Source organism: Diaporthe batatas, assembly GCF_019321695.1.
Source record: "Diaporthe batatas strain CRI 302-4 chromosome Unknown Contig00010, whole genome shotgun sequence".
NCBI classification, from domain to species: Eukaryota; Fungi; Ascomycota; class Sordariomycetes; order Diaporthales; family Diaporthaceae; genus Diaporthe; species Diaporthe batatas.
Genome location: NW_025408557.1, coordinates 1266461 through 1288256, shown reverse-complemented (window position 1 = coordinate 1288256; position 21796 = coordinate 1266461). Strand labels below are relative to the sequence as shown.

General features: G+C 57.0%; 7 protein-coding genes across 7 annotated transcripts; 3 read left to right on the top strand and 4 right to left on the bottom strand.

Moving 5' to 3' along the window:
- The first annotated feature begins 3519 nt into the window (after nt 1-3519).
- Nucleotides 3520-7269, top strand: KVR01_008496 (cardiolipin synthase). The gene is made up of 4 exons (XM_044793975.1): nt 3520-5191; nt 5479-5816; nt 6005-6251; nt 6558-7269. The coding sequence occupies exons 1-4, from the start codon at nt 4914-4916 to the stop codon at nt 6676-6678; spliced, it is 984 nt and encodes a 327-aa protein (XP_044642263.1). The 5' UTR covers nt 3520-4913; the 3' UTR covers nt 6679-7269.
- Nucleotides 7270-7304: 35 nt separating this feature from the next.
- KVR01_008815 (tRNA modification protein MTO1) lies at nt 7305-11317 on the bottom strand. The gene is made up of 2 exons (XM_044782357.1): nt 10887-11317; nt 7305-10801 (listed from the first exon to the last, which is right to left on the bottom strand). Exons 1-2 carry the CDS (start codon nt 11015-11017, stop codon nt 8818-8820), a joined length of 2115 nt encoding a protein of 704 aa, XP_044642582.1. The 5' UTR covers nt 11018-11317; the 3' UTR covers nt 7305-8817.
- Nucleotides 11318-11701: 384 nt separating this feature from the next.
- Nucleotides 11702-14821, bottom strand: KVR01_008531 (uncharacterized protein). Its single transcript, XM_044794810.1, has 2 exons — nt 13367-14821; nt 11702-13306 (listed from the first exon to the last, which is right to left on the bottom strand). The coding sequence occupies exons 1-2, from the start codon at nt 14504-14506 to the stop codon at nt 12665-12667; spliced, it is 1782 nt and encodes a 593-aa protein (XP_044642298.1). The 5' UTR covers nt 14507-14821; the 3' UTR covers nt 11702-12664.
- A 178-nt stretch (nt 14822-14999) lies between these two features.
- Nucleotides 15000-16974, top strand: KVR01_008560 (ERMES complex subunit MMM1). The gene is made up of 2 exons (XM_044791291.1): nt 15000-15168; nt 15248-16974. The coding sequence occupies exons 1-2, from the start codon at nt 15131-15133 to the stop codon at nt 16497-16499; spliced, it is 1290 nt and encodes a 429-aa protein (XP_044642327.1). The 5' UTR covers nt 15000-15130; the 3' UTR covers nt 16500-16974.
- A 383-nt stretch (nt 16975-17357) lies between these two features.
- On the bottom strand, nt 17358-18692 carry KVR01_008487 (uncharacterized protein). Its single transcript, XM_044792530.1, has 3 exons — nt 18283-18692; nt 18081-18205; nt 17358-17994 (listed from the first exon to the last, which is right to left on the bottom strand). Exons 1-3 carry the CDS (start codon nt 18317-18319, stop codon nt 17776-17778), a joined length of 381 nt encoding a protein of 126 aa, XP_044642254.1. The 5' UTR covers nt 18320-18692; the 3' UTR covers nt 17358-17775.
- Nucleotides 18693-19570: 878 nt separating this feature from the next.
- Nucleotides 19571-20365, top strand: KVR01_008544 (uncharacterized protein; the record flags this gene model as incomplete). The annotated part of the gene is made up of 2 exons (XM_044785207.1): nt 19571-19750; nt 19814-20365. The coding sequence occupies 2 exons, from the start codon at nt 19571-19573 to the stop codon at nt 20363-20365; spliced, it is 732 nt and encodes a 243-aa protein (XP_044642311.1).
- Nucleotides 20366-20856: 491 nt separating this feature from the next.
- KVR01_008517 (acireductone dioxygenase (Ni2+-requiring)) lies at nt 20857-21554 on the bottom strand (the record flags this gene model as incomplete). The annotated part of the gene is made up of 3 exons (XM_044783895.1): nt 20857-20973; nt 21041-21412; nt 21525-21554. The coding sequence occupies 3 exons, from the start codon at nt 21552-21554 to the stop codon at nt 20857-20859; spliced, it is 519 nt and encodes a 172-aa protein (XP_044642284.1).
- Nucleotides 21555-21796: the final 242 nt, after the last annotated feature.

The following is a 21796-nucleotide window of genomic DNA, read 5'->3' as shown; positions in this document are numbered from 1 at the left end:
AATCTATATATATCCATCCATCCCTGAATTTCGCAGAACGCGCGCACTTTTTGTAGGTGGTAGTACGTACGTAAGTGGCATGATCGTTTTCTTTCTCCAGACTCTGGGGCCAATTATTATGGAGACGAAAAGAAACTAACTTTGTTATCTTGAATGGGGTGTGGTGTGTACGTGAATCGACTAATGGGAAAAGACGGGTGCACTGGCGAACCAGGAGCACAAGTGGGATCAACGTCAACTGTTTACCGGCACTCACACACTCACACACGTAAACGTGGTGAAGTGGTGAAGGGCCTGAGCGCAAGGAGCTATATCCCTCACAGCGAAGGCCGGCCGAGCAGTTGCCAGGGCAGGGCCATGCCTATCAGTTAGTTCGCATTCGCAGCCTTTCCTACGTTGAGTTTTTGAGTTCACCTATATCTGGGGTTGAATACTCCTTCGCACCTCGTTTTCGGGCCGCGGATGGCGGGAGGAACTGCCTCGCCATTTCGAGCTACCTACCTGGGTAGCCGTGGTTTGCCCGACTGGAGTCTCCTCGCGATTGTGATTTGCTCACCCCCTCCTCCTCTGTGCCTCCCTCTCCCTTGTTTCAAGACTGTGCTTGCTGCCCATGTGTGCATACCTTGCCCGCGCGGGTCAGCCAGCGCGCCGTTCATCAGGGGTTGGGCCGGGCCCAAAAGGGCACGGAAGACGCTACCAAGCAGTGTCATTGGGGGTTGCGACCTGGCGAGGGAACTCAAAAAAGTCAGAGGGGTGCATTTCGCATCTCCGGGTTAAGCTTTGGCGCTCCGCTGACAGCCAGCCAGGCCAGCCAGGACAGCCGGGTCAGACCCCTCCCTGGCTGTGTGCAAATACAAAGGGCCCTGGCACCGCTTTCTAGGGGGCCGGTACTACTGTGGTGCTGGATTATGGATGCTGGGTCCCGGCTGCTGCGGTAGAAGGGACCCTGTGAGGCAGAATCCGACTTGGCTAGACGGGCGAGGGCTGATAGAGTTGAGCGGTTTTGAACGGGTGGGTTGGTGGTTGGAGGGCGGAGAGGAGCGCCGTTGCGAACAGACAGGGTGCTGCATCCGCTCGCATCTCCTCTGATTTGTGTTTCCGATGACACCCAGCCCACTTGTAGGTCTCCCCCACCTCCTCGCGTACACCCCCTCCCCGCCCATCCTGTTACCTCATCCGCCCTGCCGCCGCGCGACCTTGCGTCTGCGGGTGCGGAGAGCAGGTCAGCGGCCACGATGGCGGGCTAGCAGGTGTGTCTGGCTCTGCACAGCGACCAAGGTCAGGGCAGCTAGGGATATCAGGCGAGCTAGTAATATCAGGCCACTTCCAGGGGACCTGGGCCCGCTAGACATGTGTAGTGACTTTGATGTGCATGGGATCAGCATGGGAACCCGTGGCTGGCCCCTAATGCGAACATCTGTCTGGTTCCCCTACAAGGTATCCCAGGTAACGGGGGGCCGGGAGGGATCGCGACCGTAACATGACGTACGGCCTAGCTGCTGTGCTAGTGAAGCCGCACTCTGTTGGCCGTGTTTGCGGATGTGGGACAATTGCGACTCTGTCCTGCAACTGCGACCTCCCATGGCGGATCGAGGCGATGGCCGACTTTGACCCAGAGAATAGCCGTAGCCGAAGACAGCAACTAGTGCCGGCAATGTACCTGCAGGAATTTGTGACTTGTCAGACACGATCGATCCAAATGACCCGTCAACTCAAGCGCCTGCAGGGCTGAGAGACGGCTACGGGCCTTGGAGTGTGACAACCGCATCCTGGACTGGCGTGTCGGCACACACATTGGCAACCTCGAAGAACGATTCAGATGGCTGAGAAGCGCTGTTTTGGTGCAGCACCACGGCGCGCCTGCACGTTCCTGGCCTGTCCAGATAGCTGGCAGAGGGCAGCAGCACTGGTGTTGCCCTGGTTCAAGGAGCGTCGGGGACAAGGTACTGGGGGAGCCGAGTTGCACGTTTTAGGGCATCCGGGTCCAGGCTTGCATGCTTGTACGAGAGTAGGCTTGTTCAGACGGTCTGACGGCAAGTCTGTTATGGGACACCCAAGGCATGATATCGGGCATGGTTGCTTAGCTTCAGATCCGGTGGCATCAGGCGCGGCTGCAGTAGCCTCAGCTTCACGCCCCCCCCACTCCCCGGCCTCGTACCCCCTCGCATTCAATACTCCGTACACCGACAAAACATATACGGGTGTATTGACACTTGGGATAGATATTGGACCGGAGGCAAAGGTCGTCGCAGGCTATTCAGGCCGAACACGCGCCTCATGCGCTGAAGAGATGGAGGGAAGACCGATGAGCCAGGCCCCTGCAGGCCGGTAAGACCTGGCCAGCGTGGCCAACCTGGCTGCCCTGGGTACAACAACAACAAACAGTAGATGGTGTGTTCTTCTGCGTGTCTGTGCTGACGACATCGGAGGTTTAATTGATGGCGACATGGCGTTGGATTGATTTGGTTGTTTGGCCTGGCGCCAGGGGCAGACCCAGGGATCAGGGGCTGCAGATTTGCAGGTACATGGACTTGCTCTGTAGGGTGGAATTGTCATTGCAACGGTCGGGCTCACGGACCTACAGGCCTGCAGCAACTTCGTGAGATGGTGCGAACTGTGGGCGGCTTCTCGCGGGCCCTGTCGGCGCTGGTGGTGCTGCTCTGCTGCTAGGCTGCATGATGGCGGCAGGCCACGGCGGGCTGCACCGCGTGGTCTGGTGGGATTGCGAGGGTATTGCTGGCTCCGATCTGGAACTTTACCACGCTGGCGTGCCCCGTCATTGCAGGGGACTCTGGGACTGTGGACTATGGCGCATGTCGGGTGAACAGCGGGCTGGGGACGAGGCTGTCGAAGGTGGGAGCAGCGAGACGAGTGTGATTGGAGCCCGGGGCAGAAATCTTGAGCAGAGTTTCCATCAGCCAGCAAGCGAATGCGAAGGTTTGCCGGGAAGCCCAGGCGTCCAAGGAGACCAAGAAACAACCTTGGAAGACACAAGGAAGAGGTGACCACTGACCACTGACTACAGGCCAGCACTAGCACTAGCACTAACACCACGTACAGTTGCACTGCTATTCATGTCGGATGATTTTGTTGTGACTAGCTGCTGTGCTGCGCTGTGCTGGTGATATGGGCAACAGGCAGACTCAGTACAGTCACATACAGGAGTATAGGCAGGTCTATAACTCTGACTCCATGCACGTTGTGTGTCTTCTCGCTCCCTCCTCACCCACCACCGTGCCTTCCTGCCTGACGATGCATTGGATGTGGGGAACATGCCGGCCCACGGTACGGAGTACAGTACACAGCCTGTACTCCGTAGCGCGGCAGGTACTGCTGTCTTGTACCTATAAGACTGCCACATTACGGAGCAGTCACCCAGGAGGGCAGCAGGGGTGTCTCGGACCACAATGAGGCTCCCGCGTTGGTGGGGGCCGCAGACTGCAGACCGCGCCAGGTGGCCCACTTTCCGTCACGTCGCGTGTGCGTGTTTTTCCCCCCCTCCTGGGTGACGACGGCGAAGATAAGTCGCTGTCGATAAGTCGCTGTCGATAAGTCGCTGTCGATAAGTCGCTGTCGATACAGTGTCAACATCTTGAGCCACTCGGCGTCACTGAGACTGGTGCTGACGAGCCCGTACCTGAATCGGAGCCTGAATCTGGACCAGATCTGCAGGTGTAACTTTTTGGCCCTCCACCATCAGACTGCGACATCTGGACTGCTACTGTGTGCGAACAGTACGACCTCCGTACCACCATTACGTGCATCCACACACGGTTCCTTGTTGGATTTCTACATGCACGCCGGCCACTCGCGCGAACCCTGGCATCTTGGGCGCCTCCTGACCCCGCCAGATCTCAGGCCTGCCATTGGGCTTGGCCGGTCACGGTGTCAGTCGTCTGACGTCTGTCAATAAGCTGCCGACGATCGAGTCAAGGACTCAAGGTGCTAGGTCTACAGCGAGAACCGACACTGCGCACCCCGCCGTGGTCCGGCCCTCGGCCCAATTTCTCGACGCCGTCACGGTCTGCACCTGCAGCTGCAGGGGCTCCCAAGGGGCCAAGGGGACTGGCAGTGACAGAAACGGTGTCAAGAAAATCTGTGCCCGCGCATGCACACGGGTGGCATTGCGGCTGAGCTTGTCAGGCAGGCAGGCAGGCCAGGCTGGCTGGCAGGCTGTCAAGAGCACGTCAAGACGCACGGGATACTCGCAGGATCCTCGCACGACATCACCACCACCGCCGAGGTGCCATCACCACCTCGACCCACGTCTCCTCCAATCGCCTGGCGCACGCGCTTTGTTTCTGATGCAGGCACCGTCAAAGCGGCACCGACATCCCACTGCTGCTCCTTACTCCTGACCACTGAACGTGACTGGGCAGCTGGGACGAACAACGTCAGCAGCCGTAACTTGCCGTGTGCTCCTTTGACGCACAGACGCCCACAGCTGGCCGTGACATAGCACAGCTGCAGTTCGTCCGTCCGCACCTATCGCAGCCCTGCGCCCTGGATGTGGTGGGGTCCTGCTTTTGGCTGTTTGTTTCAAGTTGCTCTCGAATCTGCGGCAGAACTGTCCTGCTCCACCACCCGCTGGGACACGGCCAATCCATCCCCACGCCCTCCATTTAAACTATTAGCCTTTTTGGCTTTCTGGGGGTGTTTTTTTTCCTGGCAGATCAAACACCCAACGGCCCCAGCACCACGGTCGAGATCCCGAGCAGGGATGCAATAGCTCGCTCTGGATGCCCAATTGCACCCTCGCCATCCTCTTGCCCTGCTGACCGCCCTGCCTACCGACCGCCCAACTGCTCACCTGTGCCCGGCTCCGTCCCTGCCGGCTGAAATCCGCACGCCAGGAGGTCTGTCCAGGCAGACAAGCCCACCGGCAACCGCCAACACCGCCGTCCCTTTGCACAATGCCCCTCAGGATCACATGCCAGGGCGCCCGCGCCCTGATTGCCGGGCAGGGCCTCCAGCGCTCTCGCTGTCTCAGGTTGCCGAGCACCTCTCCGCGGCACTCTCTTGCTGCCGTGTCGGGCCCCGCGGCATCGTTCACATGTTCCACCACGTACTGCTCCGCGACCCGGATGGTTTCTGATGCTTCGACCTCCTCCACTACTCTTGGCATCACCCACCTGAGGACATTTGTCTCCGTCACACGGCCCCGGCGGAAGAGAGACGACCGGGAGCCAGGGTAAGGCAGTGCTTCTTTCACCCCTCAGTCTTCCCTGTCCCTCCACCCACTTCTTCTCTCATCCCGGTCCGCCCCCCTCCCCAGGCCGGACCGCATACCGGCATATGTCGAGCCGCCTCTCTGGAGGACCATCGCAGTCGGTATTTGCATTGGAGTTGAGCGCGATGTGTCCTCATGACCGTGTCCTACTTCCTGCCGATGGCGTCCGTAACCAGTCGATCCAACACTTCCTCTTGAGGCCGTACTGTTTTCCTCGTACCCGTTACTAATATCCAAGTCTCGTGTAGCTTGCCATCCTCACCGGCATCTCAGCCGGGAAAGATTGCCAGTGTGCTCAAAAAGGCAATCCCTGTTGCAACTCATGAGAACATCTACACCATCCCTAACCTGCTGACTGCATCCCGGCTCGTTCTGGCCCCAGTAATTGGCTACTGCATCCTTCATGACCATCATGCTTGGACACTGGGCTTGTTCGCCTACGCAGGCATCACAGATCTCCTGGATGGGTGGATAGCCCGGAAGTGGAACCAGGGCACTGTCGTAGGCACTATCATTGATCCCATGGCTGACAAGACCCTCATGACGGTCTTGACTGTGGCTCTGGCGATGAAGGGCGGCTTACCTGGTGAGTCAATGTTTACTTCGCCCCGCAACAGAGCTTGAAGACGCCTGTTGTATGTAATATGAGCTGTCCCATGACCGTCTCATGGGTTCCGCTTATGACTGCCTGCAAGCCAAGTCCTGTCAATCAGAGCTCATCTCCGTCAACGCTGGTGTTGGGTACGGGCTAACATGCATGCCTTCACATTACAGTCTGGTTAGCTGTTATCATCCTTGGTCGTGATGTTGGGCTTGCCATTTCGGCCATTTATTTCCGGTGGATCTCTTTGCCCCCACCAAAGACCTTCATGCGGTATTGGGACTTCTCCTTGCCGTCTGCAGAGGTACACCCGACAACAATCAGCAAGTATAACACTTTCCTTCAGCTTGCGCTGATGGGTCTCACAACAATGGCGCCTCTGGTTCCAGTCGTGGCTGGTACGCCTTTGACGGTGATGCAGTAAGTGATTGTGGAACTCCTTTTACCCGACTTTTCTCTCCTCGCGGCCGCGAGCAATTCACCATGGGGCCGAAATGTGGTGATGATCAAGACCGGAGGTAGAAGACCGGCCTCGCTCTGTTAGATCAAGTGATCCGTTCTCGCCCAGCCCGGGGCTAGAGCGGTAGGGCTTCACAAGTCCACATGGCGTCATTCTCGGCTGGCCATGTACCTTATAATGTCCACGCCCTCCTTTAAACGAGGAAATGCGAAGCCGTGAATGGGTGCACTACACAAGGCATGGTTACTAACGCGATACTATTCTAGGTATGTTGTCGCCACTACAACAGTGTGGAGCGGGGCAAGCTATGTGTATAGCAAGGACGCAGTAAAGATACTGTCGCATGACGAGATCAAGGAGAGACAAGAAGGAGACAAGCATCCGTGACGGACGGAAGCGAGGCGTATCACCAAGCAAGGAGTTAGGGCTCGGCCGTGCTGCTGAGTGCTACCGACGATAATATCAGGCCACTATGAGATGACGGATGCTTATCTTAGATGTCCGAGTCCCCCGGAAGTTTAGTCGCATATTCAGAAAGATCAACACACTGGGTCCTGGACGATTCTCGAACAACCAGCTACCGACAAGAGATAGCAGGAGAATCGGCGTGCAGTCGAGCTCTCGCCACACCAATGTCTATGTATGTGACCCGCTTTATGGCACAGGCGACGCAATATCGACCCCATCTAGTCATTGGAGAGCTCGTGTACACGAGATATCTAGCAAACCGGCCGGCCCTTGTTTCAACCCATGATCTTGTTGAGTCTGAACACATAGGCGGTCTTGTACTTCCAAAAGGATACGCCCGGGGCTCACTAGATGTACTGAACCATGTCTTGTGCATCTCTTTCCTGGAGCATAGTCAGTCTCTGACGCTAGCAGCCCATCACAGTCTTTTGCTACCTACTTTGTCTCGCATGATATTATTCAGTTGACACTCACCAGATGCCGGCCGCGTGGACAATTACTCGAATGATTTTCAATGCTCACGTGGCTGTCGCGGAAAGAGTTCGACATGACCACAGAGGCGGTAGCTCTCAATGCGATGCTAGCGGCACGTTCCCGTCAGGCCTGGTTGGGCTAGCCTCCCTGCGCTCGGGCTCGCCTATAGTAGACTGATGGCGGTGTTCCGATATTGTATAGTCCCCCAATATATGTCCGTCCGTGGCCACTTTACCCTTGCATGCCACTCGCTACCAAATTTCACGACCCCAGACGAAAATCTTTCGATACGCGAGAATGATCGGCGAGGGGGGCCTCGGGGGATTTCTGGCTTCATCCCCGGAGCGGTGCCCCGTCCGTCGGTGAACAGAGGCTAGGGCTAGAGTCGGCGGCACATCTATGGTACGCCTGAGCGCGCGCTCTCTCCCTCTGTTTGATCCTGTCCCTCGCGTAGGACGCCACGACCCTTGCGACCGGTGAGACGCTGGTATAATGTCCGCATGGAATCACTAGGGCTGGCTCTTGCAATAGTCCGGCGAAACACCAAACACCCAAGGGCGCGGCCTGCTAGGTTTGGGCAAGGGTGGTGGACAGGTGGTGTAAGCCCGGCAGGTGGGGCCGCGCGGACAGCGGGCCCGGTACTTAGGTAGTCGGTCCTCGATGTCGATCCGAAGATCAGCCAGGCCTTCTTGTACGTGTGTCTCACTCGTGACGATCTGCTCCGTGGAGTATGGCCTCCTTCCGTGATTATATCAACAACCTATGCATACAGAGTGTAAAATATCAAAGGCATTGGATGCGCGGGGTGTGTGTGTCGTGTGTAGGTTATTCAACGGCCCCCAAGAAACCTAACCTAATCTTCTTGTATATATAGAATTTCAGCCATCTGATTGTTTCCAAGATCCCGGGTTCATGGCTTAAACCTTCTCATACAAATCTGCCGATAGGGGACTATGATATTGGGTATGGCCCTGTCTGCCTTGGGCGTGAGCGCCACTGTTCCTCTTCTGTACAAAGCTGGCCGTTGCGTCCGCTAAATAGACGAATCCCATAGTCGCTGTGCTACATGTATGCACAGACGTATAACGCGAAGGAGGTATTACAGGTTATGAGACATGATAATCAGCGTACGAGCTAGGCAACTCTAGCCATGTTCGTACGACCGGCCTCCTCTTAACGTGGCCTTGACAGCTATCAGACCTGCCCACGGGAGTCGTCTAGCTCTACCCTGGCCCGAGACATTGTCTCTTCCGTCTCTCGCCCCTAGGCTGACCGTCTGTGGGCCGTGGGCCGTGGGCCGTGGGCTCTCGTCTCCCTGGCGCTCGTCCTTGACGCCGTCCCAGTCTAGGTCTTTGGATGTATGTACACTTTTTGTACACTCTATCAACAGTCCGGGCCCTGGAGGCCGTGCTGCGCGTAACATGCCGTCGGGATTCGGGTCTTCCGATTGTAACTGTTCCATTCCGGTGCACTGGCAGTACTGTTGCATGCGTATCATTCCAGCATCTTTAAACGGATGCTCTTTTTTGTTTTGTTTTGTTTTGGCGGAGTGGGGGCTGGGGCTGGGGGTGGCTGTCATCCTCATTATAGCTCAGCCACCCTCGCCTTCGCGTCCATTGTCTCCTGGTCCTCCCCGGGGGCGGCCAGGGGCTCCAACTCGGTGGTGAGAGCCTCAACGGCCGGGTTCGCGGCACCCCGCTGGACGTGCGCCAGCAGCCGGATGCAGCCCGCGGGGGTGATGCCCTCCAGCCTCCTGGCCTGCGCGAGGCTCTCGGGCCGCGTGGCCCTCAGGATCTGCTTCTCGACCAGGCTCAGGCCGAAGATGGCGTCATAGTCGAGGTCGACGGGGAGGCGCAGCTCCGCGTCGCGCTCGAGCTTGTCGCGGCTGCGCAGCTGGCTGGCGACGTAGGGCGCGTAGGCCGCCTCGATGGCGACCCTGCTGCGGATCCGGGCGGGGAACCCCATCACCTCGGGGATGACGCCGCGCTCCGCGAACGTCTCCACCGTCACCCCGGCCAGCCGCAGGATGTCCGTGCCGTCTCGCCGCACCGTGTCCTCTTTCACGCGGAAGCCGCTGCGCAGCCACGCCTGCGAGGGCAGGCTGTGGCCCTGCAGGATCTTGGTCAGGTCCGCCATGGCCGCTTGCTCGTCCGTGTGTGCGGACCACCGCCTGTCCGAGACCACACCCCACTGCCGGCCCTTGGCGGTCAGCCGCGTGTCGCCATTGTCTGCGCGCGTCGAGAGCCGGTACTCGCTGCGGCTTGTGAACATGCGGTATGGCTCGGATACACCCTTGGTCACCAGGTCGTCGATCATGATGCCGATGTAACCGTCGCTGCGGGTAAGGCTCACGGGCTCGAGTCCCTGCGATGCTCGGCCTGCGTTGATGCCGGCGATGATACCCTGCCCGGCTGCCTCTTCATACCCCGTCGTTCCGTTGATCTGGCCTGCGAGCCACAGGCCCTTGATGACCTTGGTCTCGAGCGTCGACCGCAGGCTGCGCGGGTCCACATAGTCGTACTCGACGCCGTAGCCGGGCTGCAGCATCGTGACGTTCTCAAGCCCCACAATGGTGCGCAGCAGCTGCTCCTGTGCCTCAGCGGGGACCGTCATGGATAGTCCATTGGGGTATACAACGTCCGTGTTAAAACCCTCGGGCTCGAGCCAGACGATATGCCTATCCTTGTGGCCAAATCGGACGATCTTGGCCTCAAGAGAGGGGCAGTATCTGGGTCCCTTGACCGTCTCCCGGATGTGTATTGTCTTGTCAAGGTTTGCGCGGACAACGTCGTGTGTCGCGCCGTTGGTGTAGGTTGCGTGGCAGAGCAGCTGGTCTTGGACAGAGACCACGTCGTTGAGATAGCTGAAGGGCATGGGCGGTTCGTCGCCCTGCTGCGGTTCAAGGGCAGAGTAGTTTATGGTCTTGCTGTCGAGCCTGGGCGGTGTGCCGGTCTTCAACCGCCCGAGCTGGAACCCTGCCTCGCGTAAAGACTTGCTCAGGCCAAAGGTGGCTGCCTCTCCCATGCGCCCTGAGGGGTATGCCTCGAGGCCGATGTGTATCTCCCCACCAAGGAAAGTCCCCGTGGTGATGATGACGTTATTCGTAGGAAGAACCTCGCCTGACTCGAGTCTGACTCCCGTGATCTTGCTCTTGGTGCCACTGGCGTGTCCGTCGGTGTCCTGAACCTGCCCGACTACGATATCTGAGACGCTGCCCAACACCACGCTCAGGCCAGGATAGTTGACGAGCTCCTCCCGCATGTGTTTCTTGTACAGGTCTCTGTCGATTTGCGCGCGGGGACCCCAAACAGCAGGACCCTTCTTCCGGTTGAGCACCTTGAACTGCACGCCCGCCTTGTCGATGATTCGGCCGGCCAACCCATCTAATGCATCAATCTCCCGTAGGATTATACCCTTCCCAATGCCGCCGAAGGAGGGGTTGCAGCTGCACACGCCCAGGTTGTCGATCTTGGGGGTGACAAGGGCGGTGCGCGCGCCGGAACGGGCGGCAGCGGCGCATGCTTCGGACCCGGCGTGACCGCCACCTATCACCACAACATCGAAAGGCCTGGATTTTCGTAGAAAGTGTCAGGCACAGTGGTCAAGCACCGCTCGATGGCGTTCAAACGCGTGAACTGGGATGGTCCGCGTACCTTGAGTCCTGCGAGACTGTGGCAAAGCTTCTCTGTCGCCCCAGCAGACGTAGATGTGTTGCTGGGGCCGTTGGAGCCCTGAGCAGCCGTTGAGGCCTACTCAGTCCTCGAGGCTGCCATGCCTTGATCATTGTGAAATCAAGGCCAACATTGACTCGAGCACGAGTATGTCTGTTCGTAGTGCGGCTTGTTCGCACGTTTCGCCATCGACGTGAAGCCGAAAAAGCTTATCGCCAAAATCTTTATCTTATCTTATCCATATCTTATCACTACCTTATCAGATAGGCTTGGCTTACCCCGTACCACATGAACGACTGACGCTCCGTAACCCCAGCTGGCAGATCGCGCGCGGTGAGTGCCAAGCGAGCTGAATCCCTTGACACAGGTGAGGCGAAATAAGAATCAAAACAGACCAGGGGTCAAAATGTGACATCCCGCACAGTTTGGAAGAACTCCCCGGGGGAGGCTAAGCCCAGGAATACGACCGTACATGTACATGGAGTACATTGGGCAGAATTGGCAGCACACAACAAACATGCCTAGGCTGGATGCGTACCATGCAGCATGCAAATGGCGAGCTGTGCAAAGATCGTCGCTGGCCAGAGCTGGCCGGCCGCATGGTGAGGTTGCATCGACACAGGGGGCAAGGTGCCCTCGCACTCCCCTCCTGGTCCCCCCCCCAGCCCCTCGCACAATCCCATTCTGCCTGTCTGCCCATAAGTCGAGCCATGTCGATTGTTGCGCGGGCCGGGGTCAGGCACTTGGTGGCATTCTTCAAGAATCCCATCCTTGGAGGCATCCACACTGCTCTCTACCCACCCTGCCCACCCATGACATGCTTGGCGGTGGAACGCGTGCCGACAGGTGCGCAAGAGACCCAGGCTTGCCAGGGCCACGGCAATGCAATGCTTGGTTGACTTTCCACATGGGCCTGAGCCCAACATCGTACGATAGGTATATCATTATTTGTTTTTAAGGCTGTATGGATCCTGTGGGGATTGAAAGCCTCGGAGTTGCTCACATCGGCAGTTGCCTGGCACATCGTATAGCGCAAATTGAACAGGATGCGGGATATGGTGCCATCAAAGCCTCCATGGTAAACAAACCGCGCGTGGGTGGGTTTCGCTTCTCCAGACCCCAGGCCAGCTGGACGCCACTCATTCAGGCGTTTCAGCTCTTTTACATACACACCCTCGAGACCAAGGAGGCCAAAACAGGGCCAGAGTTGGAACATCTTGCCAGGTATGACATCGAAATAGATGGCCCGAACCCCTACCCCGGTTCGATTCTGACAGGAAGCCGTGACGTCCTGACCCCTACCAATAACCACACGGGCTAATCCCTCGCGTCAGATGACCATGAGCGAGAATGTGCACGATCCCGCTGCCGGTCTGCGGTTTTGCCTCACCTACGAGGTCAAGATGGGATGGAATGCAAATAGTTCCTGACCCGGAAGCTCACTTTTCCTTACCTCCTTCTTCACCCACCGCTTCACCCATTGCCACATGATGACACGGTTAGCGTCAGCACTGGGACCCATGCGATTGGATGCGGCTGCCCAGGTGTAGAGTCACACCCGCAACGGTAATAAGATCTGACCCATGAGATTACTCGACCAAACTTCTTCCTTGTTATCGGTGTAGTAGTATCTCCATGTCAGAGGCTCGGGCGTGTGTGGATTTGGAATATTGAGACCTGCCCTTTTGCCCGCCTCTGTGAGGTACGCCGTCGCCGGCGGCGCTGTTCGTGCGCAACATAACCAAAGCCGTCATGAAATGCTACCTCCTTCCGATCTCCTTTCGTAACCTCCCAGCCGTGGTGGTTGGCGGTGGCTCAGGCCATGATGACACCGCGTCCTCTACCTCCTCCAAGAACGTAGTAGCGTTGTGGATAGTCGTTCCGCCCAGCACCACCCGGATCCCCGGGGTCGATGCATTGATAGTGGCAACGCTCCGCGCTTCTTCGTATGTTGCTCCTCCGACTATGAAGACAATAATGTCCTGTGGCTTATCCTTGGTCGTGCCTCCCCCGTCGACAAAGGGATACTGCCGCTCCGGTAGCTTGCCCTTGACCAGGTTTTGTAGCGTCGTCTCGAGCAAGGGCGAGTGCTGTGTGTAGACGTTCTCCACGCCCTTGAGCCCTTTGAACCTGCTCCCAGCCCCTGAGAAGATGCCGGCAGAGTCGAAGAGATCCGTGATTCCTCCCGCAGCTTGTGATTGTTGCAAGGAAGAATGGTATGCTAGCAGTTTGGTCACCAGGTCCGCTCTCCTGGCTGGGACGCCACCAACTGTTGACAGGAGGTCGACGAGCATAGGCACTGCGTTGGACGAATGTTTCTCGTAACGAAGCGCGTACAGGGCCACCAGGCCGACCTTGTTGTCGACGGTCACCGCCGGTGACGAGATCAGCCTTTGAACGTTCTAAGATGCGGTCAGTTCCTGCGCGTCTCGTATGAGCATCATCCTTGCAGGGCCTCTCACCTTAAGGTCTGCGGCGTGGTTATCATTGCAGGCCAGACTCTGTTCAACTTCGCTGACCTCCAAAAGGTTCTCGGCACCGACTCTCCGGCTTAGTTCCGACACCAAAGTGACATGTTTGCTGACGTTGCCTGACAGCTTTCTGAATTCCGGATACTCTTCGATAAATCGCTTCATGTCTGCAATGGACTCAATATTGGCGCTGTTCTTGGTCTTTGACTGGTACTGCTCGACGTAGTCCTTGATATTGCCACCAAGATCGCCGAAGTTGAGGAACATATTTGTCTTGAAGAAGGGGTCTTGATCCGCAGAAAGCACAATCTCCTTCAATTCTGGTCGGATCTCTGGGACATCGCTCAGGTCGACCTTTCCGTTGTCGATGCCTATGAGGTGGTGCACCATAGCCTGGTACGTCCACTGCGTCAAAAGTGGAGTTACAGGGTCGTCTCTCCTGTCCAGTATCAAGAGAATAGGTGGTGTATCCACCTTCCGGAAGTCGAAAAGCTGGTCCTCCTGGTTGATATGGTACCGCACCTCTGTCGCCAGCTTCTTAGCCAAGAAGCTGTTCTTCTCGTATCTTATGAGTGGCCTCTTCTTCAGCATCAGGAGTGCCGCTATCACGCCCTCTGTGGCTCGCGATAGGCTGTCCGTGTTCCACATGTCTGGAGTGGTGCTCCATATCCGGTGCTGGGGCACGTGGATATCCAGCGAGAAGAGGTCTGGGTTGATGACCACAAAGTCGGCGAAGTGCTCCTGGACCAGCTTGACCACCTCGTGATCGTCTGCCTCGGCCAGCCGCTCCAGAGCTGATTTCTTGACAACGTTGCTGAAATAGAGGTGGTACTCTCCGTATCTTGGGTCGCGAAGCTCATCTATGAGAAACTGTATCGAGTCGGATGAGGGCCTCACGAAGCACAGACATCTCAGATGGCGCATCTTCTCTCTGCTGGCGTTCTCGAGCCGATCGATTAAGTAAACCTCGTGGTTTAGGAGTGAGGACTGAGTGATTGCTGTGGAGACGATCGGTACAGTGTCTCGATCCAGTAACAGGATCTTCATCTTGGAAGATGCACCAGCGCTGGCACCGTCTCCGGCCGAGACCATCTTGGAGACGGACCCGGCCACCGCCTGAACAACATCCATCTTGGCGAGTGAAGATGTATTCGATTGGTTTCAGTCGGCCACCAGGTCACCAGGCGTTCCGGAGCAGCGGTATATCGAAAAGGCAAGCCAAATTGTACTTGGGGCCTGGCTGTAGTTGCCCTTGGTCAGGGGCGTCGCCAGCTCATCAACTGGACAAGTGGCCGGGCGCCAAGGGTGGAGCGATTCGATACAGTGGAGCCTTCACGGCAGCAGCTCGTTTTAAGGTGAGATGTTTGTGGTTTGATGCTATTTTGCCCCGAGGAAATATGAGAGGTATCCGGTTTGGCTGGTATGACAATGAGAGCTGCAGGTGAGATGAGGTGAAGTGAGTTTAGAGCTGCAGGCAGATGCGGCTCAGCAGCCCAAGGACACCCAGCCGCAGGCATTCCCGGCTGGCACCCCAGCACCCCCACATCCCCACCCCTGCTGCACAGTGGGTCTCAGGTCAACGGGAAGCTCCTGCTCGGCATCTCCCACTTTTCTGACTTCATCACCCGAACCAGACCCATCTGCTGTAGCACAGGGCAAAACGACAATCACGAGAAGCACCATGGCAGGGTCATGACATGACATGAACTAACAAACCTTGATCGCACAACGTCTGTGGTCACACCAAGCCTGAAGATGGCATCAGATGTTTGTCCCACTCGTCCTGAGCCGACGTCAGTACAAGCCCGAGAGAAGAAAACTGCTGCAACTACAAGCGCAACTTGACGCAGAAGCTAACCTCAGCCCTTGCAGTTTTTCATTCACACAGGGCTTCATCCTGGGCCAGATCTCAGTTGTCCTCCTGATCGCAGCGTTCATAAAATTCTTCATCTTCGGCGACCCACCTTCAGCCGAGGTGACCGCCTCCATACGAGCCACCGAGAGGAGATCGAGAACCCTCGCACATAAGAAATCTCTCCTCAGCCTTAGGACCGCCGGGCGACCAAGTAGCAGACAGCGTGAGCAGCCACAGACTCTCAACAAGAAAAAGTCCAGCATACTTCGCTCGGGACCTCCGACACTGACCATTGGGTCCATCCTCAACAAAACATACTACAAAGTCGACAGCCACCAGCCCGAATCCCTCGACTGGTTCAATGTGCTTGTGGCCCAGACCATCGCCCAATTCCGCAGCGATGCCCAGCACGATGATGCCATCCTCGGCTCCTTGACCAAGGCCCTCAACAGCCCCACGCGGCCCGACTTTCTCGATGAGATCCGCGTGACAGAGCTCAACCTGGGCGAGGAGTTCCCGATATTCAGCAACTGTCGCATAATACCAGTGGATGAAGATGGGCTTGCCTTCCCGCCCGGGAGGCCCTTCGATGTCAACATGGCCACGCGCGAGGGCTGTCGGCTGCAGGCGCGCATGGATGTCGACCTGAGCGACGCCATCACGCTGGCCCTGGAGACCAAGCTGCTTCTCAACTACCCAAAGAAACTCTCCGCTGTGCTCCCCGTCGCACTGTCCGTTTCAGTCGTGCGTTTCAGCGGCACGCTCTCCATCTCCTTTATCCCCAGCAACCCGTCCCAGTCGACGCCGACCATGATGACCTTCAGCTTCCTGGACGACTACCGCCTCGACTTCTCCATCCGCAGCCTGCTGGGCAGCCGGTCGCGCCTGCAGGACGTGCCCAAGATCGCCCAGCTGGTCGAGTCGCGCCTCCACAAGTGGTTCGACGAGAGGGCGGTCGAGCCGCGCTTCCAGGAGATCGCCCTGCCGAGCATGTGGCCGCGCAAGAGGAACACGCGTGGCGGCGACGAGGTCATTGCCGAGGCGGAGAGGTCCCTTAGCAAGGCCAGGGGTGCGGAGATCAGCCGCGAGATGAGGAACCAGGCGAGGAGCCAGGTGGAGGCCGAGGAGGATGCCAGGGCCGAGTGGGGTCCGGACTCGTCGAGGCGAGAGTCACTGAGATATCGCCGACGGCCCAGGGCGGAGGACGTATTCGGAGGGCCCAGCTCCATGCCCGGGTCGATGCCTGGTGTCAGTGTTGATATGAATTGAGGGTTGACAGTTGAAGACGACAGCCCTACTCAAATTGTATCGCATCGGCACACCTATCTGTAGGTGTGTGGTTGGCGTCGTGGCAGTCAATATGCTGCGTACGGGATCGATGACAAACTGAACATCACAGAGATCCGACCTGTTTGGATGCATTGAACATGGCATCAGATGTAAAACAGCCGTTGAAGTCTACCGGCAGTCATCTGTCTGTTAGAAAAGGCTCGGAAACCGGAATCTTGCTCTAGAAGTGACAACTTCAACAACGTTTGTGTGCAATGAAGAGAGCCACTACACAGTAAGCTAAAGTAATCACTTCACATTGTGTTCAAGTTCAAGGCTTGATACAAGATCCACGAGCTTCATGCTGCCTGATCAATGAGGAAGAAGTCTGTTCTCTGAAGCAATTGTATATGGGCAGACCCTCTGTGGTCCGTCTGTTATCGTATATAGCACAGAAATCAGACCTGAGTTTGAACTTTGTTATGAGCCAGGACAAATAGTTAACACATGACTGGAGAAAACAGATGTTGAACTGCATTGATTTAGCAAATCCATACCCGAAGCAGTGTCTGTATCTGCTGCACAACATTGTCCAAGCACAAATTTGCAGGACATGCTGTAGGTAGATTCCACGTATAAGTCATCAACATTGCCCAGCCTCAAGCAAGCCTTTCATTTGGCTTTGTCACCCAGATTTCCTCTTAATTGAGCAACACCTCTGTCTCATTGCTTCTATGGTTGTAGACTGGCCCGATCTTGTTAAAGGAAGTGAGACATGGTCTCATCATTGCAGCATGCCAGACAGTGTTTACCTGACTGCACAGAGACTTCCAGGACTGTAAAGAACACGCTCAGAAATTGATGATATTTCTTTATTTCATTCCTGCTATATACAGCTAAACAGAAGACCTCCAGCAGACATGGCCACATCCACCGGACCTTCCTGCTTCGGCCCACAAAGCTTCATGGCATGGCTTTTGTAACCCTGCAGCCAAAACGCTGATGCAATAAAGGTGCCAGCTAGCCTCGAACTACGAGAGATTTCCTCTCGAAAAGAAGAGTCCTCTCGAAGGCAAACAATATGATGCCCGGGGTATGAAGGCCACCAATGTCGTGCGGAACGGGGCATCGGTGGCGGGGAATTTCCGAAACAAAAAAAAAACGATTCCTCCTTACTCCTGGAACGCCGCCACCAGCAAAACAGATAACTCCCTTCATTCTTTGGCAGTTCGTCGTTCGAAATTTCTTTTTCCCATGCATGGCGGGGTTTGGGATATCATACGGCGGCGCCTCCCCAGGCCCCGCGTATCCGCCTCGCTAGCTGGATGTCGCTCTGCATGATGGTGACCCTCTTGGCGTGGATGGCGCACAGGTTGACGTCCTCGAAGAGGTGGACGAGGAAGGCCTCGGCGGCTTCCTGCAGGGCCTGGATCGCTTGTGATTGCCACCTGAACTCCCCGCCGATCGGTCTGAAGGACATTGCTACCTCTCGAACCTGTATATCCAGCGGTTAGTGTCTGGCGGGCTTTCCATGCGACCTCGGGTTGGTCAGCCCGGAGCAGGAGGGGGACAAGGGCTTACCAGCCGGGCAAAGGGGAGCTTCAGCAGCAGCAGGTCTGTAGTTCTTTGGTATTGCCGGATCTCCCTCAGCGCCCTGGTTCCTGGTCGGTATCTGTACCTCCTGCCCATGGGCACGGGGTCGCCAGCTGTGTGCGCATGGTCAGTAATCGGACACTATCTGGTGGTGCGAGGCGCGAGGCGCAGTGACAGCTGCGCAACTTACGTAGAACGTCGCCGCTCCTTCGTCTCCTCGGAGGCATTGTGACGGTTGGCTGGTAAAGATTTGAGCTCGGAGAGAGTTGCGCTCGGAGAGGGTTGCGCTCGGAGCAGAGCAGCAGTAGGTAGGCAAGCTAGCTGAGCGCACGGGGCGAGGGGCTGCGCGGAGCAGGGACCTGTGCGACAGAAGAAGAGTCTAGTAGTGCGAGTTTTCGAGTCCGAGAATCAAGTCAAGTAAGTGGATGAGGAATTCGGAAGAGGGTTGTCGTCAATTGCTAAGAGGACCTCGGGAGCAAGGAGGAGAAGGTGGCGGGGGGCTGGAAGCTGCGCATTCAGGTTGTCTTTTGAAAGGGGAGAAAGTGGTGGGCGGGTTCCGCAGGTAGGGAAGAAGCTCTCTACGCGCATGGCCGCCCCAGCTGGACGCGTCTGGAAAGTGGGCTTTCGCGCCAGACCCTTTAATTGAGTGCACCAAAATCCAGGTACGGGACGAGCAGAGCAAAAGGGTGGCTGGGCGGCAGAGGTCCGTGCACTGTGGCGCCCCATGTTTCTGTTAGTATGCAGGTATTCTGATGCTTGCACCTGGTTGCAGCCAGATATATCAAGCCATTAAATTCTTGGTCTGCATGGTACTTTGTTCCCTGGTGCGAGGATGTAGAAATAATTAACAGACTGAATCGGTCGAACGCAACACCCGTCGTACTTGTGGCTGTAGTTCCAGTCCACGGGTAACCGACGCACGGAGGTAGGTCCATTTTAGTCCAGCCCAGGTGGTTCGGTCTACGGAGTAGTAGTAGTGCTTGCAGCCGTTGGTTTCTAGGGGACACCTTGAAAAAAAAGGGGCCACATCAGCCTTCGTCATTCCGAGGTGGGTGTGTCCCGCATCATGTCATCCCGCCCTGCCCAGGCAATTCAGTTTAAGCAGCCGCAACTCGGGTCATGATTGAGCGCCCGCCCGCCTGAAAGGACACCTCAACATCTCACACTTACATGGACCCCAGTTATTTGGCAGCATTCCATACAGCCAACAGGCCACTCTCCTTTGGTTCCTGGTTTCATAACATCAGAATCGCCAACCGTTGACCACGGCCTCGGCGCCGCGAATTCCCACAGCCCACTCGCATTTACTCCCTTCCCACCTCCGATCTGTCCGGTTGCGTTGCGCAGTCGACCCGCCGTGTACAACAAGTACCCCCACCACCTGTCAACCACGACACACTCTCTACCAGCGCACCCACCCGTGGTCGGAATTGCCTGTAGGAGACAGAGAGAGAGAGAGAAGAAGCAAGTTGCACAAAATGGACGGAATGATGGGAGAAGGCGACCGCTTCCCGCTGGAGCAGTGGTTTTGGGAAATGCCCGTTTGCACCAGATGGTGGACCACCGCGACCGTCGTCACCAGCGCCCTGGTGCAGTGCCAGGTCGTAAACGCCTTCCAGCTCTTTTATAGCTTCCGCTCTGTCTTCCACAATGGACAGGTAAGACTGACTGACTCCCTTGCCACGAGCCGTGCGCGCTCCTGCTGACACTCTGACCCGCAGTACTGGCGGCTATTAACAACATTCCTCTACTTCGGCCCGCTGTCCCTCGACCTCCTCTTCCACGTCTACTTCCTCCAGCGGTACTCGCGTCTCCTCGAGGAGACGGCCGGCGGGCCCGCCCATTTCTCATGGCTGCTCCTCTACGCGATGACGAGCCTGATCTGCCTCTCCCCACTCGTGTCGATGCCCTTCCTGGGCCACCCGCTCTCGTCGACCTTCGTCTACATCTGGTCGCGACGCAACCCGGACACCCGGCTTAGCTTCCTGGGCCTGCTGGTCTTCACCGCGCCCTACCTGCCGTGGGTGCTCATGGGCTTCAGCCTGATCCTCCACGGCACCATTCCCAAGGACGAGATTATGGGCGTCGTTATCGGGCACATCTGGTACTTCTTCAGCGACGTCTACCCGCCGCTGCACCAGGGCTCCAGGCCGCTGGACCCCCCGATGTGGTGGAGGCGGCTTTTTGAGGGCAGGAGGAACGACGACACGGCGAACGCCATCAACCACGAGATTGCGGTCGCCGGCGCTGAGGTCGCTCCCGAAGTGCGGTAGACGAGGTTTTTTTCTATCTTGGTTATTGTGAATGCGACTTCATTGTTCGGACACACATTGTTACGGCGTTACGGAAAGGGGGACATCAGGGCTTGTTTTGTGCCGGACATCAAGTCTCAAGCAATCATCGAAGACATTGATTTATGTGGCGTTTCCGTTTCTTTCACACGTCGGAGGCCGGATTTTCTATCCGCGGAGAGAAAAGGGACCATTTTGGATGTCCTCACCCTGACTGCCTGTCGGCTGAGTATTTTGCCAGCGCAGATAGACTTACATGAACAAACTATTCAGCGTTTTAAAGCGAGATGTCATGGGTCCATCCCCTTACGGGCTGCATATTGGACCACCCTGCAACAAAGAGACATTTGGAATGTGAAGTCAAGCAGCACCGGCTCCATTGAGACATATTCACTGATGTGTTGGTCGAGAATGCGAAATTCCAATTTCATGATTTAAGGCGAACTCTCTTCCTCTTCAACTTCCAAGATGGCTCAGCTCAGGTACTGGCTCACATAGCCCTTCCTGTGCGGGTTCTCGTTCAACTCGTCGCTCCTGTTCAGCGGCGTCCACTTTGGTTCCTCTTTGAACAGCCGCATAGCGTGAACGTACTGCAGTCGTGCGCATCGACCGGTCAGCAACGTCGCACCCGCGAGATCATCCTGGGGGGACACTCACATTTGTCTCGTCCGTGGTGAAGCGGTGGTAGATGCCCGGCGGGAGGATGATGAGGTCGTCCTTCTCGAGCTCGATCCGCACCCACTCGTCGCCCTCGTTGCGCACGTCAAAGTAACCCTTCCCGCCGCGGATGTAGCGGATCTCCTCGTCCTCGTGCAGGTGCTCGTGGAAGAAGGACCGCACCTTCTCCTCGTAGACGTCGCCCATCGTGAGCGGCGACACCTTGACCTCGTCGCGGTTCTTGTAGCCCCTCTCGGCGGCGAGCGCGTCCACGTCTGCCAGGGAGGGCGCGTGCAGGTACAGCACGCCCACCTTGGCCAGCGCGTCCGTCGTCACGGCCTTGCCTGAGTCGTGAGGCTGGCGCTGGTCGCCCTAGATGGTGGGAGGGGGTGGCTGTCAGTATGGCTGCTGTTGCGTGTCGTCGGTGGCTGTGGTATGGGCGAGGTCCGGCTGTGATTATTGGGTGAGTATAGGTGCGACTCACCGGCTGGTTGTCGTAGAGGTATGCCTTCATCTTGTGTGGGTGAGAGAATGAGTCCTTGCTGCGGGGGTTTGAGGTTGCGATGCTTGATGCGAGCGGGAACACTCGGTGGGTTCACAAATTTCAAATGCAAGGCTCAGTAAATACAAGGCTGCTGCTACAAATAATTCGCAATTATGTGCAATGACCAAACCTGGGCAATATTCAGATGGCCTCAGCACTCATGAGAGACTTTCGCGAGTGTTGTCGGCCTCACTAATGGAATCATGCCCAAC